Genomic DNA, 23,371 nt, shown 5'->3' on the forward strand with positions numbered 1-23,371 from the left:
ATACGACTTATGTTAAGACTTCAAAATTTTACACTGGAAAAATATATAGCCATATAAAGCAAGTTTTCCAAATAAAACAAGTCATTGGATTAGGTATCAGACAGACCTCAATTAAATTAAATATAATTAAAACTCAGCCAGTTATTTAGTCACAGATCACTCCTGGCAGGGAGAGGGTGGGTGGGTGGAAGAACCAAACCCAAGGTGATTGTATAGTAGGCAAGTGCCTTACCTGCTTTGCTATATCTCAGGCCCTGTTCTGCTCACATTCAAGGGCTCACCCGCACAATGGCTACAGTTACTAGAGGAAGCAGGTAAGTGCTGTTGGGTTAATTCTCTAGACTGAAATTAATATTAGCCAAAAAAAGGCCAGTGAACAACGTGGTTGTTAGTGGAATACTAATATTAGGTACCTGGACCACTTACTAAACTTAATCTCTCTCTGATGGCCCACATGCACTCACAAAACATATAGCCAAGAAGAAAATAATGAGGGTATCTGCCAAAAAGTTTGCACCCGGTTAACTGAAATTAACTGGAGGAAGTTGAGAGTTGATATGAAAGCAGAGGGTTCATAATACTTACTGGCTTCTTCTAAGCCATATTACTATTACTGAAGTAATGCAAGCAGTGAGCATACTCTGAAACAGAAAGTTTCTGGAGGTGAACAGTTCTCCTCTTATCTTCTCTCCATGCTCACCCAAGAAGTCACCACAACCAAAATTTCAAAGTATACTATCCTAGTTCCCGAAGATTTCCAAAATAATCATTTTTTTTCTACTTAAGCCAAAGGATATAGACATACTTCTTTGGACAAGTATATAACAAAATCCCGAAATTCCAATCATCATTACATTAAGACTCCTGCCTAGAATGTGTGTTAATTAAGTCACATCCAAGTGTGAGCCACTGGAGGTACATGCTGGTGTCAACAAGCTTAAAAACCTATTTCAGGGCTTGGGGGCTGACTCGGTGGGAACCCTTCCCAGTTCAAACCCCAGTACATGGACCCCCAAGCACCACCCTACTCGGCTTAAATGACCAGTAATACTTCCCTGGTCTCACTTGTGGACCCTGCTATGGAACTGTCCTGACCAGGGGTGGTGTGAGTGAGCGCCCCCAGGCCACTCAATACCTACTTCAGAGGCTCAAACACGTAGGAATGTTTTCGAAGCATCTATTTTGTTGGTCCTTCAGGTGCTATGAAAGTTCTTTCAGGAATACCCAAGGGAGGATTCTCCACTGACCGGAAGTACTCCAGGATCTGTTTTCCAAACCCTTGGCCTGTTGCACTCTAACATGGTCACTCACTGTGAGATCAGCAGCAAGTGGGGGTGGCCCCACTGGCCGAATGGAAACCCAGGGTACCAGGTCTGCCCTGGCTCGTGGTCACACCGAGGACGGTCACTGGGGCGAACCTCAGGTTTAGCAGCATGTTTAGCAGTGCCCGTCTTTGATTTGCAAAATCAGAGAGGCCACTGGGAAGAGGACCGCTCCCTTAACACAATCAAACGTCCAGCAGGAAGCCAGGCACGGTGGGGCAGAGGCAGGAGGGTCTCTCCCAGTGCTCAGGGCCACCCTCAGGTGTAGGGCGGGGAGATTAAGGGACCGAGGGTGGAGGGCACAGCGGCAGGACTACTTGTGCAGTCTGTTCTTTAGGACACGGGTCCACCACAGAGGCTCAGTCCTGGACTCAAGGGGGTCAAGGAGGCTGCTGGGGGGGGGGGCATTAGGAGGCTCCCCAAGGGATCCTGGAGTCAACAGAAGTCTACAGAGAAGCAGGTTCCACCTGCAATCTTGCAGTCCCAGCTCAGAGGAAATGATGGAGGCAGGCAGACACATAGGGAAGGCCCCTTCCCAGGCAATGGCAGTAAGTTTCCTGGGAAGTAATAGCTCTGAAGTTGCAAAAGGCCAACCTTGCAGAAAACAGGAACTAAGGCCTGATATGGCCCTTACCTGATACCAGTAACAAACCCAGAGACTCTCCTGCAGAAACAAAAGGCCAGGAAAGAAATTCATAGACCATAACCACCCCCAAACCTACCGCCCTTAGCAACCTCCTGAGCAACAGACCTTGACCTAGGTAGAAGGGGAGGGGGGGGCAGGCTGGAGAAACCCTATAAAGGCCACCTTGAACAAAGGAAGGGAGCGCATATGCTTGCTGCCTAAGCCCATGTGCTATTTGCCCCCATGGCTGAGCACATGTGATGTACCAGCACATGTGGCGCCCGCATCTCCCCTCTTGAGATGTGTACTTTCATGCTTTCCTGTCTAATGCTGGCATGTGTGTGTCGGGGCTCTCTCCGTCCTTGGAGAAGCCCGGGTTCTCTCTTGAACACCATACCCTCCACTCTCTCTCACTTTGTCTTCCTCCTTCCCTTCAAAACCTCCAAATAAAATCTGTTTTACTTCACTGCTTGTCTACTCCTTAAATTCCTTTCTGCCAGGAGGCACAAGAACCCAGTAAACCTGGGTCCCGGGTGGCAGAGGCGGATGGGGAGAAAGTGTCCGTCTTTCTCCTCCCCACTTCACATAAGTCACCAGTGGGGCTCACGGACATCAGAAGGATCCGGCCAGCGGGCAGGAAGGAGGGTGAGTGGGGAGCAGCAGAACTGGGTAGGGACAAGGAGAGAGATGCCAGGTCGGGGCTGCAGCAGGAGCCCAGCCAGGGTCTGAGGGGGAGCCTAAGGAGGCAGCCAGAGATGCCCAGCAGGGCCAGATAGGGGGCACAAGGTGGTTCAAGGCTAGAAACCAGCTCTGGCCACAAGGCTCCTACTTCCGCTTTGTCCTTTTCACAGGTGAGGGTCAAGGACAGAAAGAAGTTCGGAGATGGCGCTGCCAGTGTCCCAATCCCGCAGCACAGCGCAGCTGCCGATCGCCGAGGGCCAATGCGGTCCCAGAGCTCGCTTGATTGACAACGCCGTAAGCCAAAGACGGGGCGCAGCGGGGCCAGGCCACAAGCGCAGGGGCGGGACTCCAGGGCACTAACCCGGAACCGGTTTGGGCCCCGCGTCCCATTGTGAGTCCAGACCTGGGGCGGGTGCGCCGGCCTCACGAAAACGGTCTAAGCCAATGCACGCGTTCCCTCCGACGAGCGGCAGCTACTCCAGCCAATGGGAGGTGGACTTGGGGGAGCGGCGCGGCTGGTGGGCGGGAGCCGGTGAAGCATCTTTCTCTCCGGACTTCGGGGAGGCGAGCGCGAGGGGCCGTCGCCGCGCCGCAGGTGAGCCTTTCTGCGTCCCCCGCGCCGCGCCGTTGTCTGTCCGGCCGCTGCGGGCTCTGCGGCGAGCCGGGGCATGTGCTGTGGGGGGCGGGCTCGACCCCGACCCTGGCCGGACACCCCGACCTGGACGCGCCCGGCCCCCTCCAGGGGCCTCGACTCCTGCCCGGGTCCCCGCCAGAACCCAAGTCTCTTCCGGGGCTGCGTGGGGGCCGCTCACCTGGTGCAGGTGTCCAAACGCACCTGTTCCGCCCGGACTGGAACGGGAATTGCAGGGAGTCGGCTGCTTCTTGAAAGACTTAATAAACCAACGCCCCCAGCCACCCCCCTCCCCGCATTCCCCAACACACACACAGACACACACACACACCACACACGCACACACACGGAGTCAGCTGCTTCTTGAACGATCTAATAAATCTACACCCCCCCAAACACACACACACACACACACACACACACATCCTGGAATTTATTGCCTGATTCCCCAACACACACACACACACACACACACCACACACTCACTCTCTCTCTCTCTCTCTCTCTCTCTCTCTCTCCCTCCCCTCCACCCCACCCCCCCTAATACTGCCTGATTCCCCAACATGCGCGCGTACAAACACACACACACAAACACACACACACACACAGACACTCTCTCACCCACCCCTGGAATATACCGCCTGACTCCCCAACACATTACAGACACCTAACACACACAGGGAGCCTGCTGCTGCTTGAACGACCTAATAAATCTACATGCCCCTCCATTCCCCCAACACACACACACACACACACACACACACACACACACACACACACACACACACACACACACACACACACCTACACCTGGAATTTACTGCCCGATTCTTGAACAGCTTAATCCAATTCCCCCCCAGCCCCCCAACACACACGCACATCTGGAATTTACTGCCTGACTCTTGAACGACCTAATCTACATTCCCCCCAACCCCCCAATACACGCACACCTGGAATTTTCTGTCTGATTTTTGTGATTCTCTCTCGTTGCTCTTTAGGAACTTGTTGAGGGAGACTAAATCGTTGGGGTCCAGTTCCAATATGCCTATGCTGTCAGCAGGACTCACACCACAAAGGTTGGCGTAAGTGAACTCAGTGATACCAGTTTCCACCCGTGAAGGACGATTGTGAGTGGGAATTTGGGAGAAATGAATGCCCCTCTAGGATCCCTGCTTCAGGGACACCAAGGGAGAGCCAATGTGAAAAGGATAGATTTTGACCTCTGGAATGATTGATCCTTTTTTTGCATTTTGTGATGTTCTTTTCCCTGCATGAGAATATGTATGCCTGCAAATAGGAAGAGATCGATAAATACTGAGGCAGTTATGGGGTGTTGGGTGACAGAACCCACAAACTGAACACTAAAAAGGAGAACAGAAAAACCGTCTTGCAACCATCACTTAGCCCCAATAGGTACAAGGACAGCTGCCAAATTTCAACTCAAGATACTCTGATTTTGGTGCTTTCCGAAATTAATCAGATGATCTCTAAAGTCATTTATATACCATTGAAACCATGACTGATGGGAACTTTAAAATCGCCTCAATATCATCTTCACCTAGCTTAAATGTGTGTTAAAGTGCATTTTGTCAACGAATTTGCTGGTCAGGTTTAGCAGATAGCACTCAGGGCCAAACAGTTAAGCACCTTTTAGATAAACACTATTGGGAAAACATAGGCCCGATAAAGCGTTATTACTGCTAAAGATTTAACAACAGTGACTCAGGCCTAGATTTAAAGGATTGTTCCATCTGCCTGTGCCAATTGATCTATTGAAGTCAATTACTAAATTGCTCTTCGATTCTAAGAGCAGCAAAATGTATTGATGAATAGTTGTATAAATCAGGACTCTTGACAAATACAGTCATTGTTTACTATTTTATATACTGCCTTTATATCTGTCACTGTCATCCCGTTGCTCATCGATTTGTTTGAGCGGGCACCAGTAACATCTCTCATTGAGAGACTTATTGTTACTGTTTTTGGCATATCCAATATGCACGGTAGCTTGCCAGGCTCTGCCGCGCGGGCTCGATACTCTGTAGCTTGCCGGGCTCTCTGAGAGGGGCGGAGGAATCGAACTCAGCCGCGTGAAAGGCGAACACTCAACCGCTGTGCTATAGCGTTAACAGTAACCTTGCCCATTTGTAAAAGGTAAGGGTTTTTAACATTCTGTGAAGTTTCACAGGTGTGCTTCATCTCTGAGAAAAGAAGCATACGGCCTCTTTTTTTTTTTGGTGGAGGGGAAAAGTGTCAGGTTGTTCTAAACTGGCATGAAAGATTTGCTGGCATTTGGCCCTAGCCTTGTTTGGTTCAGCAGCTTCCTTTGTGGGGATCCCCTCAGAAGTGCTGGGAGGCTGAGGGCCCTGCCCAGGGATGCTTACCTTACCACAGCAGCCAGCTCCAGGGCACGCACTCAAGTCTGCATCTTTCTGGTGGGCCTTACATTTTTGTTGAATAAGGAGTTATATTTTAATTAATAAGAGATTTCATGATATATACTCTCAGTTCAGTACTAATTTTTTTTTTTAGGTTTTTTGTTTGTTTTTGTTTTGGGGATACACTGAGGGGTGCTAAGAGCTTACCCCCTGGTTCTGAGCTCAGGGATCACTTCTGCCAGGAGCTCAGGGGACCATATGAGATGCTAGCATCAAACCCAGGTTGGCTTCGTGCAAGGCAAATGCCCTATCAGGTGCCATTCAGTGCTAATTCTTTTTAATGAGCTGTAGCACTGTCTTCTCATCCTGTTGTTCATTGATTTGCTTGAGCAGGCACCAGTAACATCTCCATTGTGAGATTTGTTGTTACTGTTTTTGGCATATCATGAATATGCCATGGGGAGCTTATCAGGCTCTGCTGTGTGGGCCGGATACTCTAGATAGCTTGCTGGGCTCTCTGAGAGGGATGGAGGAATCGAACTCCAGTTGGCTGCATGCAAGGCAAACATGCACAGATATATAAACACATTCTTCTTAGATGAATGTTTGGTTCTCGGTGAGAGCAATTCATTTCTTAAGTTTACGTTGACTTTATTTGCATTCCTTTGATGTGGTTTGAAAAAATCAGGAGTGTGAGTTCTTATAGTTAGGCATATTCTTCCATTATGCATAATATTCTATGAGATATATTTTTCATAAAAGAAAAACCACAGTTCTGTTTCTATTGTAAATGCCTTTTAAGAGAGTGTTAAGGGAGGGCCATCCTCATGGGACTCAGAAGCTATTCCTGAGTTTAGGCTGAGAAGCATTCCCTTGTGGTGCTTGGGGGATCATAATGCAGTGAGCTGGACTGAACTATTTGAACTGGGGTCAGTCACATGCAGACAGAGCACGCATGTTTCCTGTACACTCTCTGGCACCATATTGTAAATTTTGTGGCACATTAAGCCGTGTGTGTGTGTGTGTGTGTGTGTGTGTGTGTGTGTGTGTGTGTGTTTCTAGGGATTGAAACCGGGGCCTCACTCATCCGAGGCAGTTAGTTGCTCTTTAGTTGAGCTGCATCCCCAACCCATAATTAACCCATAATTAATTGGTCCCTGTTTGCCTTTGGCCTTTTTGGTGATGTGCCCTAGGGGACAACTTTTGTGTTGCCCTGATTTTGTAGCCTATGTTCTCAGTGTTCCTGTAAAGTAGTTTTATGTTCTTTTAAACCTCAATTGAGTATTTTAGCAAGGTGACTCGTTCATTCAAAAAGTATGTTTGCTGGTGAGGAATCCTGCAGCCATCACAAGAGAAGTAGGCTGGTAGGCTGCGCTGCGTGGTCTTTGGGAGGGTGTTTTGCTTTAAAAAGCTGGATGTTGGGTTGAAGGCATGGCACACATTGCAGACTGATTCTCACTTTTTTTCTCTTTAGAAATTCTCCAGCCTGCCTGTGCTGCTAGGAGAACGGAAAGCAGATGTAAGCAAAGCGCCAGCAGGGATTTATCTGTGATTTTTATACTTGGTAGCATTCCTCAGATTCTTTTCACATCTTCTCTTAAAGCAAAAAAACTGCACGTAAGTTAAAAAATGAAGCAGTTGAAAAGAAAAAGGAAAAGCAATTTTAGTGTTCAGGAAACTCAGACCCTCTTGAAAGAAATTACGAAGAGAAAAGAAGTCATTTTTTCCAAGCAACTCAATACAACAATTAACGTGATGAAGCGAATGGCCTGGGAGGAAATTGCGCAGTGTGTGAACGCAGTAGGTGAAGGGGAGCAGAGGACGGGCACAGAAGTGAAAAGGAGGTACCTGGACTGGCGTGCCCTGATGAAGAGGAAGAGAATGAAGGCGAACATTAAGCTGGTTGGTTCGGGGTTTCCCCTTCCCACGTCGGATTTAGATGACTCTCTCACGGAAGAAATCGATGAAAAGATCGGGTTCCGAAATGACGCGAATTTTGATTGGCAGAATGTGGCAGATTTCAGGGATGCAGGTGGATCCTTAACAGAGGTCAAAGTAGAAGAAGAAGAAAGAGATCCCCAGAGTCCTGAAGTAAGTACCAGCCCGCCTGCCCACCGGCCCTCTTCTTTTCGTTACCACAGTTCTAATATTCTAATGTTGGCGTTTATTATGGTTCAGGAGAGGTTCCAGAGGTTCCCCATTTCCAAGCCCTCTTTAACAAGCATGCGCCAGAGCCTTTCCCAATTCATTCATCCATTCCATGTGTCAATACACGAGATGTATATTAGTCACACCAGGCTCATTTGTGCAGATAACCTTTTAAAAATGGAAGCAGATGTTTCTGTCCGCCCCAGCAGTAAGCGCTGGAGAACCGCAGACAAACCATATAGCAGAAATACCAACAATCCCTTTTTCTCTTCCAGTTCGAGATCGAGGAAGAGGAAGAAATGCTCTCGGCCGTCATCCCAGATTCCCGGCGAGAACCCGAACTGCCCGACTTCCCCCACATCGATGAGTTCTTCACGCTCAACTCCACGCCCTCCCGCTCGGCCTACGACGAGCCGCACCTGCTGGTCAGCATCGAGAAGCAGAAACTGGAACTGGAGAAGCGGCGGCTGGACATCGAGGCCGAGCGGCTGCAGGTGGAGAAGGAGCGGCTGCAGATCGAGAAGGAGCGGCTGCGCCACCTGGACCTGGAGCACGAGCGCCTGCAGCTGGCCAAGGAGCGGCTGCAGATCGAGCGGGAGAAGCTGCGGCTGCAGCTGCTGGGGGCCGAGAAGCCGCCGGCAGAGAGCGAGCCGGGGCCCGGGGACAAGGGGCCGCTCCCGCCGCAGGACGTGGAAGCAGAAAAGCTGAGGCTGGAGCGGGAGCGCCTGCAGCTGGAGAAGGAGCGGCTGCAGTTCCTGAAATTCGAGTCGGAGAAGCTGCAGATCGAGAAGGAGCGCTTGCAGGTGGAGAAGGAGAGACTCCGCATCCAGAAGGAGGGACACTTGCAGTGACCCGGCCGGGGCGCCAGGGAGCCAGTGTTCGCCAGCCAGCCAGGCTCTGAGTCTGATTAGATGGAAGCCAGTCACAGGATTAGCTTTTTATTTTGATTTTATTCCCCGCGCCCAGTCTCTGTCTAATGTCAGTGTGTTCAGTAGGAGAAAGGTAGTTCTAAGTGAGTAACTGTCCCCTGGCACAAAAGGTATAGCAGAATCTATGGTTCTATACTCTTTAAATGAGTGACATTGGTCTTGTGTATCCCGTGCACTCAGAGTTTACAGTGATTTTAAAAATTGCTCACTGTTTCTGAATTTAACCCCAGAAGACAGTGGCCAGTGTCTGGAGACATTTTTGTTGGTCAAAACTGAGAAGTGGGTGAGTGGCTGCTGGCACGTAATGGGGAGAGGGCAGGAAAGCACCCACTCAGTGCACAGGCCAGCCCCACAACAAAGAATTCCCCAACCCCAAACATCAGCACTACCGACAGCAGAGAGCCTTAGCCTGGCTACACCTCCATAGCTCTGCTTTTTAATTTCAGGATATTTAAACTTCAGATGTTTATAAAGAGAGTTGTTCTGTAAATGGCCAAAAAATTAACTAGGAAACATTACATTGTAGCAAGTACTATAGAAGGTGGTTAAGATGATTGATATTTTATTCCAATGTGTCCACTCACAAGATTCAGGAAACTGCTGGAAATGTCACACTGTCTGAAATGGATTGCTTTGCAAAGCAGTTCATTTGGCTAGTAAAACTTTGGAAGCAGTGTATAAGTTTTAAGCTTTAGTTCCCTGTCTTTGAATCCATTGTTCTAGTTTAGACAAAAGTTTTCATTTCAGCCATGTACTGAAATATGTAAGTGCATGGTTAAAACTAGCAAAAATGGTACCACTATAAACAGGGCACCAATAGTTCAGGAGCTTGAACAAGAGTGGTAACTTTTGATTTTTAAAACAAGTAGTAGCTGTGTGGGAGTGGGGTGGGGGGTAGAACGTGCTCTGTATCAGATGATGATGAGGAACTAATGATCGTAGTTGTGTATTATGAATTAGGGAAGCACTTATCACGCTATCTGTCCTAATCTGTAGAACAGTTCTTGGGAGTTGTAGCTCTTAGGAGTCTCAAATCTGAGGCTCAGCGAAGTCACGCAATTAGTAAATGGCCGATCTCATATATCTTGATTGATTTGTCTTTGCCCCTCCTTGAGAAAGTTTTCATTTTCTATCCCTTTGGCATCTGGTTTGTGACAAAGGGCTTGCTGAATCTGTTGATTTGCCTTCAGTCCCTGGAAGGAGCTTTGCCCACAATTCAGGGGGTTCTCAAGCATACTAAAGACTCACTGCACAAGATCACTTTCTGTCTTCTAATTTCCAGGGCTGATAATGTAGCTTTAATACATCAATTGATTGATACTACCTTGATTCCACATTTGTTTGTTTTTAATCTTAAAATGTCTTAAATCCATATATGATATTTGAGTGTGGGCATACAAGGAGAAAAATATACTTCTGCTTAGTTATCTTGAATATCTTGAATAGTGTTATTTTTCTATAACTGAAATAAATGCTTCTACTGTAGAAATAAAAACAAAATTAAAAAAAATTGCCTGTGCTGTCTGAAAGATCATTTCAGTTGGTGGTCAATGTGTTGATGGTTGGAGTTAGAAAGCCTGACCTTGATCCATCAGGACATGCATTAGTAACGGTGCTAGGAACTAACAGCTCTGCTCTGCTCTATTCTACGTGCATTACTTGTCCCTTCAAGCATCTCCAAGGCTAATCGTGTCATCCTTGCTTTTATTTGGGGGGGAAGAGGAAGCCGGAGCATACCTGGCTGCCCTTAGGGTTGACTCCTGACCCTGTGCTCAGGGATCACTCCTGGCAGTGCCCAGGAGATGATGTACAGTGCCGGTGATCAAGTCAGAGTCATGTAATACAAGTGCTAACCCACTGTACAATCTACCCGCCCCATCCCTACTTTAATAAACACTTGGGAAATGTTTTGCCAGGATTTTAGCTTAAGAACTCTTTAGGTGATTATAGATGTTACAGCTTTGCCACTTCACATTTTAGTCATTTAACTTTCCCAGTAACTTGACATCCTGTTTGTAGAGTGGGCCTCCAGATCTTTCGGTGAAGGGTCTGGAGTCCCTTCCCCTGACCCAGGGTGTAGGTGAGTTGGTTGGTTCACTTTGCCACAAGTCCCTTTCGGGGAAATGGTCCAGAGGAGGAGGTAGGGCCTTGACCTTGTTTCACTGCTGCAGCATTGACTCCTGGATGGATGCTGAATTTTCAAATTTATGTATCAAATAGCATTGATGCTAAAATCTCAGGGCTGGGACAAATGGAGACGCTACTGGCGCTCACTTGAGTAAATTGATGATTAATGGGGTGACAGTGCTACAGTGGCAGTGCAGTGCTACATATCAATAGATTGCTCCATGTTCTGTGCCATCTTAGGTGCTGTATTCATCTGTCATTCACCACAGTATTACAGTGTTTCCTGATTTGCTGTGTCTAGGTTAGTTTAGTTTTCAGTGCTAGGGATGGGTGTGCTATCACTTTCACTGCTGTCTTCTCTGTTTCTGATGCTCTGGCCTGTGTTTCTGACTTCTGAAAGACTGCTCTGCCTACGACCCAGCTCCAGAGCGGCCGGCCTGGAGCATGCCCTTTCATGTCAAACAAGCCACCAGACAGTACCCTCCAGCACATCCTTTTCCAGATACACAAAACTACGTTTTCCAAATTTGTTTTTGTTTTGGGGCCACACCTGGCTGTGCTCAGGGATCTTACCTGGAGGGGCTCAGGGACCATATGGGGTGCCAGGGATCAAACGTGGTTCAGCTGTGTGTAAGGCAGTGCCCTCCGTACTGTCCCTACAGCAACTCAGGACCAGGGACCTGGCACTGGAGACTAGCCAAAGAGTTGAGGGCCCTTTGACCTTGTGCAATTCTACTTTAGGCACCAACACTTAAAAATACTGACAATGGCAGGATTTCGTGTGTAAAATATTCCAGCACCACACCCTCCACCGGTGTCTCCCAGGTGTCTCCCACCCCTCAGTGGTAAGCATCCTACTAATGACCCTGTTTAATTGTCCATCCCACACTGGCCCTGGCTGCCCTGTTCTGGCTTTCACAGGAAAGCTCAAAAGTAGTTCTGGCTTAGCTGTTTTGCTGACTCTTGCTTTTACTCTCCCAGATCCACACTGGCCACTTCCCCACGGCCCTGCATGGCACCGCATGCGCCCTTTGGGGAACTGTAGTGAAGATCTCTCAATGCCTTTGGCCTTGGTCACTCCATCTTACTTCAAACAATTAGATCTTAGGTAGAATTTTGGGAAGTTTCCGTAAGATGTTGGGGGTGGGGGAGTAAAGTTTTGGTGTTGATCAAGTTGTGGTTCCTGTAACTTAAAACTAAGGGAATACTGTCTTATGAGGAGAACTATAGACTTTAAAAATAAATTAGGTTCAGAGGTGGGGCTCAAGTAGAGGATAAGTCTGGCATGTGGAAGGCACTGGTTCGATCTCAGACAACCCCTGGCACCTGAACAGCATAGGGAAAATCCTTGGAGACTTGCAGCACTGCTGGGACCCCAAGACTGCTGGGGGTAGCCCCAACAAAGATGACTACAAATAACCACTGTACGGGCATTCTCATCAGATGTCCACTTCCTTCTTTTGTATTAAATAACCCTAGGTATCATTCAATGGACTGGAGCCATAGCACAGGGGGTAGGGCGTTTGCCTTGCATGTGGCCAACCCGGGTTCGATTCCTCCATCCCTTTTGGAGAGCCCATGAAGATACTGAAAGTATCCTGCCCGCACGGCAGAGTCTGGCAAGCTACCTGTGGTGTATTCAATATGCCAAAAACAGTAACAACAAGTCTCACAGTGGAGACATTACTGGTGCCCGCTCTAGCAAATCGATGAGCTATGGGGATATTGGCTTCATTGTGACACTGCAGTGAGCACTGGTAGCTAAAAAATTGGGCATTTATGTATCCTGAAGTTCTCAACTTACCATCTTCTGGTCCAGAGAAAAAAGGAGTCTGTTCTTTGCTGTATGGAAGGACAGTCCCAGTGTTGTGACCTGCACATTTCTGAAGGAGGGAGACACACTGTTAAGATTATTTCTGATTTAGCATCAACTCAAACATGGATTTACAGTTTTTTTCCTTACCCATCCCTGTAATATATCTATAAATACCTGATGAGGCATCCTAGAGAATTGAAGTTGAAGGGTACAGGTCAGAGGAAGGGAACAGGTCAAACCTTACACATACAACAATGGAAAAGTTCGTCAGACACTCCTGTTCTCAAGCTGGTTTTACTAGCCACCAAGGGATACCCTATTGTCTTCTAGTTATCTGGCTTTCTGACTTTTTTTTTTTATCCCTTTGCCCTTATCTTTAATTTTTCCCCACTCTGCTGTATATTCTGTACCCCCAAAGAATATGAAAAAGGTAAACTACAAGATAAAAAGGATAAAGGCAAGATAGTTTTTCCTGATTTCATAGAAATTCATTTCATGCTGTATTGTAGGATATAATTTCTCTCATCTCCTGCTTTTCATAATTTAGCAAAATCTTTTCTTAATGAAGATCAGCTCTTGGAAAAGACCAGTACATGCAGTCTAGGACATATATAAGTGTACTGCCTCTGATATTTGCGTTTGGTTTCGTCAGTGCTTGGTTGGATTATTTAAAATGAAAAATCATGAAAGTATATGAAATAGCGCTGTTCATGCAGCAGCCATTTAACCAGGATCAGCATGTGATTCTGCAAGATTTATCTTTTCAGAAACTTATCTTTTCAGAAACTGCTGGAAGTCGCTCTTCATTTATTTCTTATTCCTAGAGGCACTTAATTGGCATTGCAAATTGGGATAATTTGCTGAAACAATCATTAAACTTTTTTTTAATGATAGTAACTTAACATTAAGTTGTGCTTATGCATTTAACAAATAAACGTCGAGCACCTTCTCTGTGCTACTTCTAGGAATAGCACCGTGCTAGTCCCTATGCTATTCTCTGTGCTATTCCTAGGAATTCCACTGGTGGGCCTGCGTGGGAAACCAGGATGGAGTCTGAGCCAGTGCCCCTGACAGAAGGATGTTTTCCACTAGTAGCCACGAGATTGAACATAGCAAAGCGGTTCTCCTGAGGCCTCTATATTTTTGAAAGGTGAACATTGCATGCATGTATGTAGCTGATGACGTCTCGAAAATTGGCTCTGCCTGATATGTTGAAGAAATTCTGTACTAGAAGATGATCTCGCTTGGTAAGGTCCTGTACTTTATGGAACTATTTTTTTTTAATTAACAAACATAAATGTCATAAAATCACATTTCCTAGAGTTTATAGCATTTTCTCAGACTTGAGTCTACATATATATCGCTTTTTACTGATGTTAAATTTAAAAGTTTGTTATTTTATAATAGTTATTTTGGCAAAGTTATTCTACAGAAATGTAGCTATGTAATATTGTTACTAATATAGAATTTCAGGGGCTGGAGCAATAGCATAGCGGGTAGGGCATTTGCTTTGCACTCGGCCAACCTGGGCTCGGTTCCCAGCATCCCATATCGTCCCCTGAGCACCACCAGGGGTAATTCCTGAGCGCAGAGCCAGGAGTGACCCCTGTGCATTGCCGGGTATGACCCAAAAAGCAAAAAAAAAAAAAACTAATATAGAACTACAACCAAAAGAAATATCAATCCCTAACTTTGTATCTCTAATTCACTTTGAGAGAGAAATGAAAGAATTCTATAGAAGTTTGGCTAAATAAATCAAAACCTTATGACATTTTCTCTTGCTAAACAACTTAGCAATAGCTAGGTACAATGAAATAAAATACCTTTTTTACCTGATCAGAAAAGTCATATTTTAGCCATTCCCCATGAGAATATTATGCCATCACTCAATCATCATTTTGACTCCCTATATACATAACACAAACACACACAAGACCATTAATAAGGGATATTAAGCTTCCACTTGAATTAATTAAAATCAATTCATTCATTCATTCAACAAATATTTATTAAGCACCTACAGATATGCCAGGCACTGTGCTGGGTGCTGGGGATACAACTGTGAATAAGATAGACACAGTTCCTGCCCTCAAGGAGCTTACAGTCTAGTAGTTATACAGACAGTTACACAGGCAATTACAACGCAGTATGGAAGTGCTAAGATGGGGAGAACATTAAAAGGGCACCGAACTTCATCTCATAGGCAGGGGTGATGGAAAGCTTCCCAGGGCAGGTAAAATTTGATTTGAATATTCAAGGATGGTGAGGAAGGGTTACAGATTTAGGAAACAGTAAATGTCACATCCCATGTGCTGCTTTCAAGAGAGTTTGATGGCAGAATGTTTGGATGGGGTAAGAGAGTCTTGGAAGAGAAAAGCAAGAGCCAGGTTATAAAGGAGCTCTTTTTCTCCGGTGGAGTTTGGAATTTTTCCTGAGGGAACTCGTGTGTGCGTGTGTGTGTGTGTGTGTGTGTGTGTGTGTGTGTGTGTGTTTCTTCCTGTGACATAAAGATTGAATGGGCAGTGAGAATTTTGAGAGTTGAAGCAAGGTGACTCCTTCACCTTTCCTGACTTCATTTCCCACGATGTCACACTCTGTGCTCTCTCTAAACCACTTCGGTGCATACATTCCCTAAATAATTCACTGATATGCATGGCCATAGCTTTGGGCCACTGCTCATTCATCAGAATCTTAACTTTCTCCACCTTTGAAAACTCGACTTCTCCTTACACAGTCAGCCATCCAAAGTCATCCTAACTTGTGCTTTCTGCCAAGATCTCCAAGTACCTGATGCTCATTTGTACCACAGCATGTATCTGTTACTTCAAATGAACCAATTCTTTTGAGCCATGTTCATTGAATCTGTGTGTAACATATGGGGATTTTTTATACTCATACATAATTAATTTACTTGCCTACCCCAAACTATTCTTAGTGCCTTCAAATGGTTTAAATGGAAAAAGGGAGAGTGGAGGAGAAGCCCAAACAGACACATTATTTTATGCAGCAAAATACAGTCAAGTAAAATTTCAACACACACAATTACAGGGTATGTTACTGAGTGACAATGATTCATCCCCCACGTCAAACATTCCATCTATGACCAATCAACCTTTAGCAGGACTAGCGTCTTCAAAGGAGGGCAGTTCAGTATCCAAAAATAATCATGGTTAGCTGCATTTTGTCAGGAGTTGACGTCCGCAGTCCCTCCTACAATCTCATAAATTTCTCAAATAACTTTTACCATGATAAGAAAGAAGTTTGAGCTGTGTAGATATTGTAAGAACATCTGTTATTTTTATTCTTTTCTTTTTGGTGGGTACAAAAACCACAATTTTGTACACAGAACAAGATTATAAATAATACCAATAGCAGGAGTGACCCATAATCTCTTTTGATTCTACATCGCAGACTTAAGGTTTCATGTCAGCCCTGTCTTCATTTTGCTTCTGTTCTTGGTAATGAGACAAATGCAATCTGCAACACTGGGGACATGTGTGACATAGTGGAGGTTACAGCAAACAAAGATGACCAACAACCTTTATAAAAAAAAATTCCCTAACGTTTATTACAGTGATGGCATTTATATCAATTATTGCAATGTATTGTTCCCTAAGATGGTTAGAAAAAAGAATTGTGTTGTCTTCTACTGATTTTATGTCAGTTAAAAAGCAAGCATGTTTCAGTATTTATTTTCTCCAAAGTAAGTGTAAATACTTCCTTTAATTTTTTTTCACAGAATTTACATGTTTATTTATTGTTTGATCACAGTTTAGTGATTTGTTTTCTTAGCTGGATAGCCTTCCACAGAATAGACGGATGTTCTGAAGACACGGGTTAGCATGTTCACTGACTTTTAGAACTACTTTGCCCCTTGGAGCGAAGACGAAGGTTTTTCTGAGCAAGAACTTCACGGTTTGATGCGCTAGCTTGCAAGTCTGATTAGTTTTTAAGTCCACTCAAGTGAAATTTGTTGCTGTTAATACACCCATCGCAGGTCCCACCTCCCCCTCCCCACCCCCGCTCCCCGAAAAAACAAACAAACAAAAAAACCCCCAAAAAACCTAAATTGTGAGTTTTCCTGATAGAAAATCTGAGTTTGGGTTTCCGAGCTGAGCTCATGCACGCGCTGCCGGCCAGGCGCATTGGGGTGAACTCCTGCTCTCAGCCCAGGGGGGTGCGCGGGGCCCACACCCGCCCGCGCGGGGACCCCCCGGGGCTGCGTTTCCTCCAGTCACCGACGCAGTTTAATTAAGGCACTCAATTAATTTTTTGGTTTTCACGGTAGGTCCGATGCAATGACGGCCAATCCGGAACTCTGTCGGATGGCGGTGCCGGCGTGCACAGCCTTGGGGCAGTCGGGCGACAACACGCGGCCGTTCTCACCCACGCTGCCGGTGATGGACAGGCGGGCCTTGTTTCGTATGGCTTCAGAGAAGGTCAGCTGCGGGCCGGAAGGACAGAGAAGACACCGTTACGGGGCTGCGTCCGCGCCTGGACCACACAACAGACACTGAAATAAATATCCATCACTAGACATCTGCATTTTCCCCCAGGTTCTCTGGGGCGTGTGCAAACCATCCTGCTACCCAGAACGGCCCAGCCTAGGGCTCGAGGGGCCGTCTCCAGGCTGGGGACTCAGTCTGGGGGGCACTAAACGGGGTCTTGTTGGAAGGGGTGGGGGAGGGAAGGGGCAGCTGTCAATCACTCGTCACTCCACGCCTTAGCGCGCGGTGGGCCAAAAAACCAAAACCAAAACCAAAAATAACGCTCCTTGCGGCTGACACCGTTTCTTAGCGGGTTTTGTTTTCTTAGGAAATACATCTACGGTGCCAAGAGGACAGTTTTCAAACGAAGAGCCACTGTCTACTGGAGCTGGAGGGGGAGACTATTTTAGGACAAGATCTTCCTGTTTTCGGAACACAGATCTAGCTCTGCACAGACACGTCACTCATTCACACGGGTTAGAGACAGGACCAGAGCGGCACGGTTAGTGACACGGGGCCTGCGGTGTCTGGGGATGCTGCGAGTGCGCGGGCAGGGCCCACGGCAGGACCAGAGCAGCACAGTTGGTGCACCGGGGCCTGCAGTATCTGGAGATGCTGCAAGTGCCCGAGCAGGGACCCGCGAGGGTACCAGGGTTATCCGGGCAATGCTCCCGGCGGCCTACAGACCCAGGTCTCTCACTACGGCGGCAAGGCTGTTTTTTGTCGTATTAGGTAGAAGGAAATATCGTTACATAGGGAACACTGTTCTTTTATAAACCTAATTAATTTTCATTTGATGCATTTAAATTATTTCTAGTAGCACAATTATCATATTAAGAGGAAACTACAACCCCAAACTCTCTGAATTTGTTCTGTTTTGATCATGATTTTCTTATAACTTATAATGGGTCTTAACTCCCTGTTGTGACTTTAAATTGACCTCACACTAGAAGAAATTCTGTCCTTGTATTTATTATGCTCTGGAATTTTGATATTGTAATAATTAAATTCACTGTATCACTGTCACCCCGTTGCTCATCGATTTGCTCTAGCGGGCACTGGTAACTTCTCCATCATGAGACTTGTTACTATTTTTGGCATACCAAATACCCCCGGTAGCTCGCCAGGCTCTCCCAGAGGGTCGGAGGAATCGAGCCCTGATTGGCTGCATGCAAGTCAAACTCCCTACCTGCTGTGCTATCGCTCCAGCCCAATAATTAAATTAAATAATTTATTTTTATTTTAATAATTAATTTTTATGATGATTAAAACAGATATTTTAATAATACAGTGATTTTTATAATAATCAAATTAAATATTGTAATAATTAAATACTAAAATAAAAAAATTGGTAAAAATTGTTGTGAAAGAGATCAATTAGCCTAATAAATTGAACAAGTTGAAGTCAAAATGCTAATGACATATCTATGATAAAACCAAGGCCATCAGCATAGTTCAACTTAGTGAATAGTCTAAAAAAATGAATATATTTATAATTAGAAGTCAAGATCAAAATCTACAGAAACAACACTAAATTAAAACAAACCAAATCAGGGTCTAAATGTATTGCTTAAGATTCTCTTTCAATATGTGATATGAAGTAAATAACTGATTTTTAAAATTATTCTGTTTTGGAGGAGGAAATTCTAAAATACAATTGATAAAGAGATTATGATTTTTTTGACAGTTTTTGCTACACATCTACTTTTGTTTTCCTCGATTCCTTATTGTTTTAATAAGGAAAGCAAAACATCCCAGGCAGTGAAGGCTGTATGCCTGGCCAAGTGGCCTCTCCCTCTCTAAAGACCAATCCAACTGTTTATTTGTTAATAAATCTTTGTCAACTTCTTATTTCCTCTTTAATCTTAGGATTCTTAGTTCTCGGCATTTTATTTCCTATATTAACATCTCCTGCATCTACAAATATAATTTCTATTCCCCTTGATATTAACAAGAGATTATTAAAACTTGGAAAATATTCCTATAAATTTACATATGATCTGGGTCTCATTGAACTGCTGTGGCCAATTTTCATGATCTGAATTTTATGTATGCCCTTGAGAAATGATCCCTTTTTAAGAATATATTTTAACATATTTCAAATTTTGTTTTTGAGTTCCATTTGAAAATGGAATACAAATCATCAATAATTTAATTATGTTTATAGCATTTTTGAAAGAAAAAAGCTATCTAGTATGCAAGTAAATTAAAAACTACTCACTCTCATTTCTTATCTAAAGGTGAAGATGATTTAATCCCTCTTGAGTACTGTAATTTTTTTCAAAAGTTATATAGATATAAAGTTTTGTCTTTATTTTAAATTTGTCATTTTTAAAAAGTCAACCTCAGCTCGAAAGATAATTCGTGTGATGAACTGCAATGCCAGCTTTTGACTCTGAATTCAATATGTTATTACATGAAACTCGGCATTTCTTTTTAACAGCTTCCTATAACCTTGAAATGGCTTGGCATGATTTCTTCCTAGAAGTTTTTTAATGTTTTTTTTCTTTATCTGTTTCTTTGCCTTGGACCTTGCTGATGGCTAGAATGCCAAAGAAAATTGAGTCTTAATGAAACGGTTAAAAAAATGAAAACATCTTATAGATTTATACTAGAATGAAATCCAAATAACTGACTTGGAATGACTTGTTATTGTTCTCAGTTTGGGAAAATATTTCCTCAGTTCTGTAAAGATTAAAATAAATGCTGCCTATAAATATCCAAGAAATCTTGACATTATTTTACTTATTTGCTCTTAAAAGACATGCTTAAAATATTTAGAACTTAGTAAAAAGAAGTTTTTGTTTTTAATTCTTTTCCACAAACGTGGAAAAGAACCTCTTTGGGAATATTTGTGTGTAGTTATAGTCTGCCACTGACTTCTATATTATGGATTAAAAATAATAACTTTGGGTGAAAAGGGATAACTTTGCTCTTGTTGCAAGATACTCTAAGTACATCAATAGTTCTTATCTAATTAACAAATATAAAAATCAAGACTACTTTCAGTATAACCTCAAAGGAACATCTTACCTGTTTTGTTTGGTTTGGGGCCACAACCAGCTATACCTAGGGCTTACTCCCAGTTCTGTGCTTAGGGATCATTTTTTGAGAGGATACGGGGACCACAAGAGGTGTCAGGGATTGAGACCAGGCCAGCTGTGTGCAAAGATATGGCCTTATCTCTGTACTACCTTTTTAGCTCGTAAACCTCTTTTTCTCATGAAAACTATCCTGGGGTTTTAATTCTAGGAACATCAAGCACTGGACATCTCTGAGAGTTCAAAGTTTCTCTTTCGATTTTCGTCAGAATAAGCAGAATAAGCTTATTCAGGTGGCTATTACATATCATTTTGAAAAATGAGTTTTAGAGAGAGACCTGATTTTAGGAAAAGCAATCACAGATGCTTTCAATCTTATTTTAAAAACTGCTTTCTACCATTAGAGGAAAAGATAATGTACATTCAGAATCTTAAAAAATGGTCTACATCTTTTCTGTTTCATTTAATGCTTACTTTTTTTGGTTATACTTTTTGGATATGAGTAAGTGAGGCTGATTTGCCTGACATTAAAGCATTTGAAATGGGAGTGGAGTGGGGGGTGAAGGGTAGTGGCAGGTGGTGGAGTTCATAAAAACTCATTGCAATTTTTATAGTTGACTGCATCCCTCTGAAAGGATACATATATTGTTGACATCCTTGAGGGAGATACTCGTGTCCTGCCTAAAATGTCCATCCATCTTAGCGAATGTAAGGGTTGAATTTCATCTAATAGCTGACAATCACTGTCAATAGTCTGTCAATCACACCTGCCTAAGGATCTGGCTCAAGGACTATTATTAAGCAGTGGAGATTTATGCTACAAAAACAGAGAATATGGTGATATAAAACTAATGAGAAAAGGAAGCTAAATTTGGTGGATACGTACCCTGGAGCTTTTGCATTTATTGTTTCTTGGAAAACAATATAAGCTTATCCCCAAATAGGCAACCATCTTGGTTTTGATCATTTATGCTTATTTTGTTGGTACTTATCGTAAAATTGGATCATTCCAGAGAAGATTCATCTTATTTGTGTGTACCAAGAAACCCGGCTCTAATATCAAATTTCCCCCCAATTTTAGGCAGACTGAATTACTGAAATCATTTTGCAGCGCAATTCTGGAGATTTGATTTTTTCATTCTGCCCCTTCCAATGCAGATATCTATTGGCAACATAAAGTTTCGAACAGGACATCTGCAGCCAAAGAAAACCAAACCACTTAGAACTAAAGTTTCCAAAAATAGAAAGCTCTAACGAGAAGCAAGCAGGACCACCACTGACAGACAGCTCACAACACGGGCGGGACGGGACGCAGCACCCACTCACTGTAGTAGGCCCTAAGTCCTACCCCTAAATTTTAATACTTTCGGTTCCATATACGTTGTAACCTTCTCTATAGGTTGCTAAATTCTGGGTATTCTGCGAGGAAGTTGGGTTAAAAGTCTGTGCACTCTTTGCCACCTTCATTCTCTTCGCTTCTGCCCTGGACTTGTAACAGAACTCTATCAAAGCCACCAGCATTGCCAAGCCCAGGCCGCCAACCAGAATGTAGAAGACGCCTGCCACGTTGCTGAGACTCAAGGCGCTCGTCTTGTCCTGGGGGAGGGATAAAGACACGAGAGTTAACCGTGGAAATGGCGCATCCAGAAGGTAAAACACTTAATCCAAACAGCTAATTCAAGCAAATGCTTAATTTAACTCGAAATTATATACATGTGTAAATCACGGATGTAGGCTTATAGATTTAAAGGTAAGCCTGATAGCTCTCAGGAGAAATGAAATTAGGATGATTACCAATAAATTGCATATAATTATGCTCAATATAAATCTGTAACATTTCATCATTATTAAGTATGCAATAAAACCACTATCCGTAGCCATATATAAGCATCTACATATTTACATAGGGTGGCAGAACTGGGATTGCTCTTGTTGAATTTGAAAATGACAAGTTTAGAAACCAGTGAAATGAAAAGGTGACATCTTTGAGCTCTCCTTCCATTCAAACTTAAATTTTTGAGACTTCTGAATTTATATCTTTACATTTTTTACATTTCCTATTTAAGAGGGAAAGTGTCCTTAATATAATAGTTTCATATTTCACTTTACCAAATATATGCAAATAATGTGTTCAGCAGACCTCACCTGTTCTTTCAACTTATATATTTAAGGGAAATCTGGGAAGTGTCAGATTTACATGTTAAAGATTATTTAGGAATAATTATTATTGTATCCTATTTAGGTGGCACTCTTAAAGGTAACTTGAAATGTATAAAATACCATCATCAACTGAGAAATAAGTTATTTAAATAGGGACAAATTTACAAATAATTTTACTGATTTAAAAACAAGAATCCATTCCCACTTAAAAGTGCTCAGACAATATTCTGAACATGATTCCCCAGAGATTTAGTACTCAGAATAAATTAAGAAAGAGCTGAAAAAATGCTCAGACATTTAGATTATACCAAAGATCCAGAAAATTTTATAAGTTATAAATATATATATTATATAACATTATTTGAAAAGTTATTTTGGGTAACTACCTGAAGAATTCCCTATGGTTTCCTCAGCAATCTCTTTTGTGTAAAATACGATTCCGACATGCAAATAATTTTATTAGGAGCATATCCAACTCAAAAGATGTACATTGTACACTTAGGACAATCAACTGACAAAATGTATGGTAGATTAAAAATTAAAAATTAATCACTGCTTAAGTATTAGGCTTCTCTGACTTTACAAAAGAATCTGAAATAATTATTTCATTATTTAACCAAGCTGGTACATTCCACTCTGGTTCAAAGGCAGAAAAAAAATTATCAAACAATAGGGATTAGCCCCAAAAAGGCCTATCTTCTTTCACAAATTAATTGATATCATTCTATTTGAATCAGTACTTGATTAATGTCTTCAGATAACTAATATATTTGTTTCTTTCTAAAAGAGGATCCCAAGGATCCTCAAACATGTTCTTAGGAACTATTTCTACATTCTATTTATCTGCATAGGTACACTGATAAAGTATTACATTTTTTTAAAAAATAAAACCATTACTATTTTATTTCTGGATTACTTTCATTTGTATTGAACGGAGCCAGGCTTAAAGCTTCTTATCTTTGTCCTTAAGAGAATGAATGCTACATCTGATAATTTGAGGATATTATTCATATACATTAATTCATT

The 23,371-nt window shown here is 43.4% G+C and overlaps 2 protein-coding genes across 7 annotated transcripts in view; one reads left to right on the plus strand and one right to left on the minus strand.

Moving 5' to 3' along the window:
• The first annotated feature begins 3,135 nt into the window (after window positions 1–3,135).
• MSANTD4 (Myb/SANT DNA binding domain containing 4 with coiled-coils) lies at window positions 3,136–10,218 on the plus strand. 2 transcript variants are annotated; one of them, XM_004604798.2, is made up of 4 exons: window positions 3,136–3,223; window positions 4,258–4,341; window positions 7,112–7,728; window positions 8,061–10,218. In XM_004604798.2, the coding sequence occupies exons 3-4, from the start codon at window positions 7,267–7,269 to the stop codon at window positions 8,634–8,636; spliced, it is 1,038 nt and encodes a 345-aa protein (XP_004604855.1). In that variant the 5' UTR covers window positions 3,136–3,223; window positions 4,258–4,341; window positions 7,112–7,266; the 3' UTR covers window positions 8,637–10,218. The 2 variants fall into 2 exon arrangements, with proteins under 2 accessions (XP_004604855.1, XP_054986962.1); XM_055130987.1 differs by having other exon boundaries at window positions 4,258–4,335.
• A 4,425-nt stretch (window positions 10,219–14,643) lies between these two features.
• Window positions 14,644–23,371, minus strand: part of GRIA4 (glutamate ionotropic receptor AMPA type subunit 4) — a 334,174-nt gene continuing 325,446 nt past the window's right edge. For 2 of the 5 annotated variants that reach the window (XM_004604799.2, XM_004604801.2), the window contains exons 16-17: window positions 21,647–21,781; window positions 14,644–17,101 (exon numbers count right to left, since the gene is read on the minus strand). In XM_004604799.2, coding sequence (XP_004604856.1) covers window positions 16,937–17,101; window positions 21,647–21,781 — 300 coding nt within the window. In that variant the 3' untranslated portion in view covers window positions 14,644–16,936. Of the gene's footprint in view, window positions 17,102–21,533; window positions 21,782–23,371 lie in introns of all 5 variants that reach the window. The other 3 variants (XM_055130904.1, XM_055130903.1, XM_055130905.1) reach the window with 2 other exon arrangements.

This window comes from Sorex araneus, chromosome 3 (genome assembly GCF_027595985.1).
Source record: "Sorex araneus isolate mSorAra2 chromosome 3, mSorAra2.pri, whole genome shotgun sequence".
Taxonomy (NCBI): domain Eukaryota; kingdom Metazoa; phylum Chordata; class Mammalia; order Eulipotyphla; family Soricidae; genus Sorex; species Sorex araneus.

Bases quoted from the DNA above. Each gene is read 5' to 3' on its own strand.
- MSANTD4 (XM_004604798.2), top strand. From the start codon at position 7,267: ATGAAGCAGTTGAAAAGAAAAAGGAAAAGCAATTTTAGTGTTCAGGAA. The intron at 7,729-8,060 runs GTAAGTACCAGC...TTTCTCTTCCAG, and splicing joins GAGATCCCCAGAGTCCTGAA to TTCGAGATCGAGGAAGAGGA.